The sequence below is a fragment of the Buceros rhinoceros genome, unplaced genomic scaffold, assembly GCF_000710305.1.
Source record: "Buceros rhinoceros silvestris isolate BGI_N320 unplaced genomic scaffold, ASM71030v1 scaffold25311, whole genome shotgun sequence".
NCBI classification, from domain to species: domain Eukaryota; kingdom Metazoa; phylum Chordata; class Aves; order Bucerotiformes; family Bucerotidae; genus Buceros; species Buceros rhinoceros.
In genome coordinates, this window is record NW_010392872.1 from 12 (window position 1) to 9,788 (window position 9,777).

Consider the following 9,777-nt stretch of genomic DNA (forward strand, 5'->3'; position numbering starts at 1 on the left):
ACCAATGCTTAGCAAAGGAGTTTTTTAAAAATTGAAGTCACCTACTACCACGAAACTGTACCCTTTCAGCTTAAGACTGAGGAGGACTCTTGGGCAAGAAGATTAAGGAATCTATCTTACAGTGTTTTGAAAGAGATAGAAGAAAACTCAAGCCTACATGAGTCTATCCAGTATTAGCATTTAAAGCAAAGACTTGGTTTGAAAAATCCAAGGAACTGTCCAGACAAAGGCAGATCCTAGGTTGTCATAAAATGCTGTTACTTCAATTATACTAAAGGTGTCTCTTAGTATAGCCTCCAAAACCATTTTAAACATCAGTTGGCAATTTTTCTCATTATAGTCAACCTGTTCCTATGCATAACTTCATGGAAAACAGATAAATAAGCTCATTCCATATTGTGTATAAGCTTTACTCAAAGTCAACATAGTATGTTATTCACCAGCTAAAGCCATCTTGCCTTATGTTGAGCAGATCTCATTTCAGAAATCTTCAGTATCAGTAACTCTGTTCTTATGTTTTGCAAGAAGCCTTTGTGTAAAAAGGTTTTGATTGCAAATGACTGGGGATCTGTGTTTTAAATTTTACTCAATGGCAAATTCAACAAGGACATTTTCCATCAAACAAAAAAGCAGTTAAGTTGGAAGACTGAGGAATGAGGAAAAAGTAATTCATTAAGTGTAAGAGATGTTGACTCCATTAACTTAGTGATATATTAGGCTCATGAAACAATCACTTCTTTAAAGTGATTTGATAAGTTATTTTATCAAAATAGGTCTCAAAAAAGAAGCTAAAAAAATCATACCATAGCAAATCCAACATCTGCCTTCTTCAGAGCTGGACCATCATTGGTACCATCACCAGTTACGGCTACAACTTGCCTCTGTTCAAAGACAGTGCTGTCAATTATACCTAAAATAAAATGATATCTTGGCGTTACAATTCAAAACTGGCAACACAGCACAGATTAAATCTAAAAGAGAAACCCAGTTTTGTCTTCCTCAGAGTCATCAAAAAATAATAAATACAAAAATTTCAACAGATAGTTCTAGCTGGCCCCATTTCTCAGGCAGCGCAAAAAACCCCGTTAGTTGGCAAATGAAGACACTCTCATAGGTATTGCCCACTGTTCAGTCCTAGATCTTTTCTTTTTCGTAGAAGCAGAAATAAAAAAGCTTTAATTTAGCTCAGATAGCTTTTACTTACCTTTTACTAGAGTGTGTTTATCAGTGGGAGAAGATCTTGCAAGGACACGAAGCTTTGGCCAAATTTTATCTATTCGCTCTTGTTCTATCTGCAAAAAGAGCATTGGTTATATTTTAGTGAGAAGGCTTAGAGTATCTGCTGATCTACTTTACACAGTCAGTATGCTTACCTCTCCTTTTTCGTTGCGTATTCTCCTGTTAAAATCTTTGCCTTCTAAACACAGAAAGTCTTCACCAGGATTCAGAATACCACATTTTAATGCAATAGCACGAGCAGTGTTAATGTTATCACCAGTGACCATACGTACAGTTATGCCTGCACGTTGACACTTTTTTATTGCATCAGGTACCTGTAAGCAAAAAAAAAAAAAAAACCAACAAAACAAAAACCCCAAAACACACTCCATAGACTCAGAGACTGCACGTTAGCTGAATGAATGTAGACATGTGAGTGAAAGTAATGGTTTTGGCTCAATCCAGAATAACTCTTATTTAAAAATCAAGACTGTTGTTACAGAACATTTAAAAAAAAAAATATTAAGTAGCTTACCACAATTCTTTTCCTGAAAAACACAGAAATGACAATTCTGGCAAAGGGGCTTTGTTGTTGTTAGGTAAGGTCCCCTACCCTCCCAACCCCTTCATTTTATAAATACTCCAATATCGAAAAATATCACAAAAATCCTTGTGACATATTAGGCTGCAGAATCCATAGCTACAGCGTACTGGCTTTTAATTTACGATTATGTGAAATAAACTAAGCTACTTCACCCATGACTTTTAAAGTGATGATAGTGCACATCGGACTGGAGTTCCACTTACATGTGGCATAAAAGCTTTCACTATTGAAAAATACTGCCCTTAAACCTCAACCACAAGCCAGACTCCTTACCCCAGTTCTCAGGTGACAAACCCTCAAACCTTCCTCATCATCATTCCCCATGAGAAGCTGACAACAAGCACAATGACTAATACCATCCTAAACAACACTCCTAATATTCCAAGTGGTAAAAAAAATGAGAAGTTGTTCTACTGAGACCCTGCACAGTAAGCGCCTTAAGTCATTAGTTTGTATAGAGCTTCAGTAACACAACACAAGTGACATTAAGAAGTTTTAATCTGCTTTTATAGCTCCATTAACTTTCCCCACCAAGAAATTAGATTTATCAACTATGCTTAAGGCATACAATAGCAATTCAGTTTCTTGTACTCTCTGCATGACAAACACCATGAATCAAGATCTGCTGTAAGAGAATCACTGCAGTTTAGTCAGCAACCCTACCTCAGGTCTCACAGGATCTTCAATTCCAACAACAGCAATGCATGTCAGACCAGTAACAATATCATTTTCATTGTCCCATTCCGGCTCAGGTTCCCCTGCTGGGAAGTCTCTGAATGCCAGGCAGATAGTTCTGAGCCCTTCAGAAGCCATTGGCTCAATTACGGTTTTCACAATATCATCACGGTCCCTAGGTCTAAATACCTTTGGTTCTCCATTAGCACTCAGTATTTTGAAGCACCTGAAAAGGAAGTGTTAAAGAGTTAACATTTTTTAACCAGAACTTCAGCCCGTTCAATGGCTTATCAGTGAACTCCAGTAAGTTTGTTTCTACAAGCTTTGTTTTTGCTAGACTCACACACACACACACACACACACAAAAAAAAGCCAGTAGCAGCATCTCTACGAAAATTTTCTCCTTACGCACTTAATCTCTTCCCAATTTCAAAACATACTAGCTGTAGAAAGTTAACTGAGCATCTAAAAACAATGCCCAATGAATTCAGGACACAAACATCAGTTACCTCCCAGAAGTATCCATTTCTCCATTGCACATAAACAGTCCGGTGTCTGCACTGGTTGAGACAGTCAATGCAGTTTCAAATTCAACAAAATAATCCTACCTAGTTAACAGTTATGCAAGTCTCTGAAGTACAGTACGCTTCCAGAACACGTATTTGGTGCTTAAACAGCTGGGGGCACTAAACTTACGGCACTAAAAGCAAATTCTGGTACTGCTGTCTTTAATAGTAGTAAGAGAGTAGTAATATCTGCCTTCACCCCCAGGCCCTTCCCCCAGTCTAAGTGCAGAGAATTCAGAGAGCATCTGCCATAGAGTTCTTAATGTGAAGTACTAAATTGAAACCAAACACTTAAATCTGATTTAAATGTTTGTATAAGAGACTAGATTCAACGCTATAAAATCTAGCATTTCAAACACATGCTTTTTTAGTTGTTTCTTCATGTCGAAGAAGTCACTGCTTTCATAGACAGCATACACTCTTTACCAATATTAATGTCACGAACATAACACTACCAAGTATTTTGAACAATAAATTTCATCTTGTTCATCTGTGTCCTTGCCATAAAGCAACGTTGTAAGCATTTGTTTTACTAGTTAGTACTAATGTGGCACTGAAAAAAGAATTTATGACTTTTTTTTTTAAATATCAAGTTCAGACCTGGCAGAGCTGCTAAGTTGAATACTGTTACATTTAAGTGTTTTGTCCAAGGGTTTGGGGAATTCCCAGGTGCAATACATATACATATATAAAAGTTTCCATCTCAGACAGGAAATGAAAATGAAGCTCTTAAAAGTCCCTTAAAGCTTCATAGCATTCATCATAACTGAAATTCAGAGTCTTTCTGAATTTCCTGATTTCAGTTAACTGTTCAAATGTCAGCATCCACCAAGTATATCTTGTGTTACCTGAAATCATAGGGCTTGTGATATATTCAAAGTATTCCAAGATGACTAAATGGAAGCCAGTACGATTTCATTGAAACTTACTCCAAACATTTGACTTGATGCTAAGGACAGAATAAAACTGCTCTGCTTGAAAATGTTCACCGCATTTCTCCTATGCTTATTAGTGACTCATTTGTATCTCAAATATTCACACTTAAGCTTTCAGTGCTCAACAGTAGTCATGCATCTTATAAGGAGGCATGAGCAGCATGGTTACAAGCTCTGAAATTCATTTCTGGCATTGCATAGAGGTTACGGGTAAAGAAAATGGCTTGATGGCTACATGGTTAAGACTTTTTCATAGTCTGTGCATACTCTGAAATGGTTTTGGAATTGCAGCTATTCCAATAGGATCCAGATCAGTCTAGATTTTCTCGCTCTTTGCCAAATGCCCTTATTTATTTTCTTATCTCAGTTATGAAGCCAAGTGGACCACATGAGTCTGGATGAGTTCTAGCAACTTCTACAGTTCAATTGCTCAATAAGATAATAGGGTACACAATACTTGTGAAGGTAGAAGTAATGCAAATATAGGCACACTTATTCACAGGTAAGACCTGGGTTAAAATCTAGCTATGGAAAAATTCACATCTAAATCCAAGTTCTGTATCAAAAGGAACAAGAGTCCTTTGAGGATTGACCTTTTGTTTTCAGCACCGAGGAGAAGGAGGATTGCTTTTTTTTTTTTTTAGTACATTAGTACTTTCCTAGATAATGATTTGGGGGGCTAGTAGCAAGCAAAAAGGTAAATTGAACTGATGAACAGAATCTGTGCACTACTCAGACTAGAAATAGTCTGATGTTAGAACCAAAAACCAGGCTGGCTACAACTGCTGTTCATAGCGAACATGAATGAATACATGCTTGACTTCTCACCTAGTTAGGAGTTACCACAGCCTTCTTCACACCTAAGGTTTGTCCCAGTGGTGACAAATCTCTCACTAATAGTCTAATCTCATTCTAATAAATCATCTAGAGATGGGCAGATGGATAAGAAGAAATTGGCTTTGTCACATTAAAAACCCTCAAGTTTCTCCACTGGCCAAGTTCAACCTCCTGTTAAAATGATCAACTTGGACACTAACTTGCACATCTTTGAAGCTAAAAGTAATTACTTTTCAAAGGCACAAGTCCTTCCTGGAATTTGGGCATATTAGTTGTTGGGACTTAACTGGAAGATGAGTGAGCAGTTTGACCAACCACACCTAAAATAGTTTAACTAGAGAATAGATAAATTCAGATGCTTTCCTGTATCAGAGTAGAGTTCACAAGTTAAAATTAATCGTGACCAGCTCTTTTTTTTGAGGCATGGCTGGGGTGCAAGAATGAAAGTTACTGAAAGGCCAATTGCTCTTCTTACTACAGAAAGTCAAACATTGAGGGAGACAAGCTGGGAAGCTGACTGCAGTCACAAGGGTATAGGACCACTGCATTTTGCAGACTATGGCACAATCTTGTTTAGTACTTCAGTCTTCTCACCTACCACAACATTTAGCCAAGTTTAAGTGCAAAATTAGAATAGTAGTTGGTCTTACTTTTTAAGAACTATCTCAGAGGCACCTTTACTGAATATCCGGAAACTGCCATCAGAGTTTTTTAACACAGTGCTCATAGATTTTCTAACAGAGTTGAAGGTGTACACTTTGTACAAATCCTCTTCTGGTATCTCATTTCTTACGTCCTGATAATCACGTTTTAAATCCAAGAGCAATCCCAGCAAGGCACATTCAGTTTTATTTCCAACATGACGTGGTAGGCCACCTTCTTTTTCAGGAGGCTGCAAGAAGAACAAGAACCTTTGCAGATTATCTGGTTAACTTATGAAACACTGAAGTACAGCATTTAGAAAACAAGGAAGCTAAGGCCAAGCTTAGCTCTGGGATAGGAAGTTTCAATGCATTTTTGCAATGGTTACTCTATAAAAATTCCTATGATCCATGAGCCAATCATACTGCTGGCTTTTGCAAGTACCTTGTTTGTACCTGTTTAGGATCTTTCAGTCCCTTTCTCAGATTCAAAAAAATCACCCATTCAGTTTGTATCAAATCCCAAGATGATCTTTCTAAAAGGCATTTTCCATTGCTTGAAATATCTGATCAATGAGTGTAATCCCTCAAGAATTGTTTCGATTTTTAAAGTACAGATAAGTTAAACTGATTTAAGCAAGCTAAATGATATGATTTCTGCTAAATTTAAGTATCCTCTCCTGTAATAACTCTTCCTCAATGACTTAGACTATGATCACATCACCTGTTAGCCTCCTACTGAGCAAACTAAGTCTTTAAGCTTCTTAAGTCTCACTACAAGTTCTGTTTCCCAGGCCATGGCCCATTTAACTGGAAAGAGTTCAGAAACAAGTTTCCAAATCTTTAATACCAGAACAAGTTTCTCATCTCAAATATGTGGAATATGCACATACTAGTGTTATAAGTAAAGAAGTATTTCTCTAAAGATATTTCTGAACCTAAACAGCTACAGCATTGTAGTGTAGTTTGTAGCAAAAGAGGCAGAAGCACTTACTCAATTCCATTTGAACAAATGGCAACACCTTTTTTACTCTAAGGATGTAGTACTGGTTAACTAGTATTACCAGTGAACGAGATATACTTCACCAGGTTGTCCAGAAGTTGCAGAGTTCCCCATCCTTTGAGATTCTTAAAACCTGATTGGATGCAGCCCTGAGCAATGTGCTCTAGCTGACCCTGCTTTGAGCAGGAACATTGGACCAGAGGATCTCAAGAGGTCCCTCTCAGTCCTCTGTGATTCTGTAAAACAGACTAGCTCTGACTGCATTGGACACAATTTGATTAAACTTGAAGCAGTAAGGGATGTCGTCAGTATACACACAGCTACTTTTTGTTCTTTCTATAAAAAAAGATCTGTAGAAAAGTGAAAATCCTCACACACTGAAACTCATTAGTAGTATCTTAGTCTTCTTTCACAGAAATCAGTGATGGTGATCTTGAAGTGGCACCTCAAGTACTGCTATCGAGGAAATTCTTGCAGAGGTACCATCTTTATTGGCTGAAAAATAGCTTTAAGACTGGAGTTTTACTGCTATTCCTGTACAAAGCACTCACAGTGGAGAATTTTACTCTCTTGAAGTGCTAATTTATTTATTTTTTAAAGCTAAATCTTTATTATTATTTTTACTAACTTATATTCTTTAAGGCATGTAACACATTGGTATAACTAGAGCAAGGAAGTTCTGTTTGGATTTGCAAAAAATTACATACACAGAAGTGCTAAATAATCTAGTATTTTAAAATGTGCAAAAGTCCATTTATTCTTTTTATTGTAAAATATTATGGAAGTCCCAAACAAGGTATGAGCAAAGATATTACAATTCTAAAGGCTATGAATTCATAGAACAATATCTGGAGTAAAAATACATCCCCATCCTCATCTGTACTTGCATTTTCTCATTACATTCTAGCTAATGTTATGCCACTCTTACACGTTTACTTTGAATTAATGCTCAAATCAAGCCAAGATGCTCTTCAAGTAAGATAAATGGTCCCACTTATAAAAACAAATTTAGACACAATTGTGAACTTTAAGAAAGCTATCTTTGAATTATCAGTTCAAAACGTAAATTGTCAGTTATAACTGAAATAAGCTGTTTCTGGAGTTTAGTCTCAAATGAACAGTTGAGCAATTTACAGCAGGCACAAAATACCTTACTCTGCAATTTGCCACACACTTACACTTAACTGCCTACCATGTTCCCAACAGACCATTTGCATCTTTTGAGGAAGTTGTTTAGTTACCTTGATCAGAATGAAAAAAATCCACTTACCAGTATTTTGGAAGTATAAGCACAGTTAACAGAAATTCCTGTCACAAGATAAGCCATAGTTTTCTCTGGAATAGCTTCTGGTTCTGGAACTTTTTTATAATGTTTTTCATTGATGTAGGCTTGGACCACTGTCATTCTGTTCATGGTCAATGTTCCCGTCTTATCTGAGCAAATAGCTGTTGCATTGCCCATTGTTTCACATGCATCGAGATGTCTCACCAAATTATTATCTTTCATCATTTTCTAAGGAAATAAAAGCAGTTAATGACTATCCATGACATTTACTTCACATTTCGTAAATTCTCATTTAGGGTGGCCAGTCTTTCACAGCAGTTTCAGAAGACAGTCTAAGTTATCTGGCCTTTTACAGGGGAAGAATTTATAGCTGCCACCTTCTGTAAGGATTCCCTTAAGTCTATTATGACACAGCAAACTTCATTTTGAGTAAGGTTCATACAGTCTTTATCTCCTGTATCTGCATGCCACACAGACTACTGATACTATTCAGACTGTTACAAGTAAGTAGTTTATGATGATATTTAGAATCAGAGGAAAGGCAAACACTGAGCTTTACTGTATACAACATTAGAAAAAAAAAAAAGTCTTTCTGCTTACAAGAAAGATCAAGTACGCTATGTTACACTTATCCGAACATCAAATGATACGTATTTCTAAGATGCTAGAGTCAGACTTAAATGCAAATACAGACTGGAAGCCTGATGTTTCAGCTAAGATAGTAAGGACAACACAAGTTTCATAGGTCAAATATTGCCTTCAATTCTTTATTAAACATGTTTTGGATAGTATTTTAATCTCGAGGAAGAGTAACTTCAAAGAACACAATACTACGGCCACTACTGTGGCCTAGTGTTGTAAGTTATTATGTTTTAGAACACATCCTAAACAACCATCATCTTTACAATTAGATTTTCAGATCAACAACCAGTCCCAGCACACTGAAGCAGTAAGAAAATAAGCAAAGAGCATGAGTTAAAAAAAAAAGTGCTGTATAATAAATAGAAACCTATAATCCTACAATATTCAGTCCTCAAGAAGAACAAATCTGAAAACTTTTGTAGCAGTTGCTTAACACACCAGTTAGATAGAAATTTTTACAGAAGAGTTTGTTATTTACGATCTCTAACATCTATTTATTATAAGCAAATGCTACAATGCTATGAGCTAAACCCATTCATCTTTAGTTGGTGACAACAGGCTGTCACTGCTTGTTGTTCATGTTAGTGTATATTCACAGATTTAAGAAAAATACTGGATTTCGTATGCTGTTCAGGGAAACGAGAAAAGCTTCTCCCCACTCTTACATATATGTGAAGCAGCATATCTCAGCTGAGATTAGGCAGCTGATGAATACACCCATCTACCTTTAAAAATCTGTTCCCTGTCTATCCACTTACCTTAACAGAATAAGCCAGAGATATAGTGACTGCAAGTGGAAGACCTTCTGGTACTGCCACCACCAAGACTGTAACTCCAATAATGAAGAACTTCACAAAATACTGAATATAAATTGGTGTACATTCAGCAAGCCAAGGTCTCTTCTGAACCCAGAAGGTATCAATTACAAAGTATAACACAAGGATAATGACTGTGATTGCAGACATCAACAAACCTTGTTAAAAAGAGAAATAAACTGTTTTCAGAAATTCTCTCAAATACTTGGCAATACAGACTATGAATAAGGGCAAATACTTCTGCCTTTATAAAAGTTAGTGTAGAACTAAGATTTTGAACAGGCAAGTCAGAAAACATTGAGATAGTCCTCAAAGGTGTTCCAACTTCCGATGAAAGCACCTTCCTATGCATTTCACCCAGAAACTTCTAAAGTCTTTTTTCTTCTTCCCATTTAATTGGAAAGCATAGATATAATTATGAAGAGGGGAGACCAATATGTAAAGTCAATTCTCTAAGTGAAATACAAACTGAAATAATTCAGCAGGCCTTCAACGATTGTACTGCTGACATATTCAGCAGAGAAAGCTGCTGGCAGTCTGCACCCTGATTCCTGCT

The 9,777-nt window shown here is 36.7% G+C and overlaps 1 protein-coding gene across 1 annotated transcript in view; it reads right to left on the reverse strand.

Moving 5' to 3' along the window:
- Positions 1–803: 803 nt before the first annotated feature.
- The window catches only part of LOC104500936 (plasma membrane calcium-transporting ATPase 1), a gene marked incomplete at both ends in the record, with an annotated part of 16,526 nt that continues 7,552 nt past the window's right edge, over positions 804–9,777 (reverse strand). The window contains 7 exons of the mRNA XM_010144665.1: positions 804–910; positions 1,205–1,292; positions 1,374–1,553; positions 2,486–2,723; positions 5,486–5,727; positions 7,750–7,992; positions 9,165–9,379. Coding sequence (XP_010142967.1) covers positions 804–910; positions 1,205–1,292; positions 1,374–1,553; positions 2,486–2,723; positions 5,486–5,727; positions 7,750–7,992; positions 9,165–9,379 — 1,313 coding nt within the window. The remainder of the gene's footprint in view (positions 911–1,204; positions 1,293–1,373; positions 1,554–2,485; positions 2,724–5,485; positions 5,728–7,749; positions 7,993–9,164; positions 9,380–9,777) is intronic.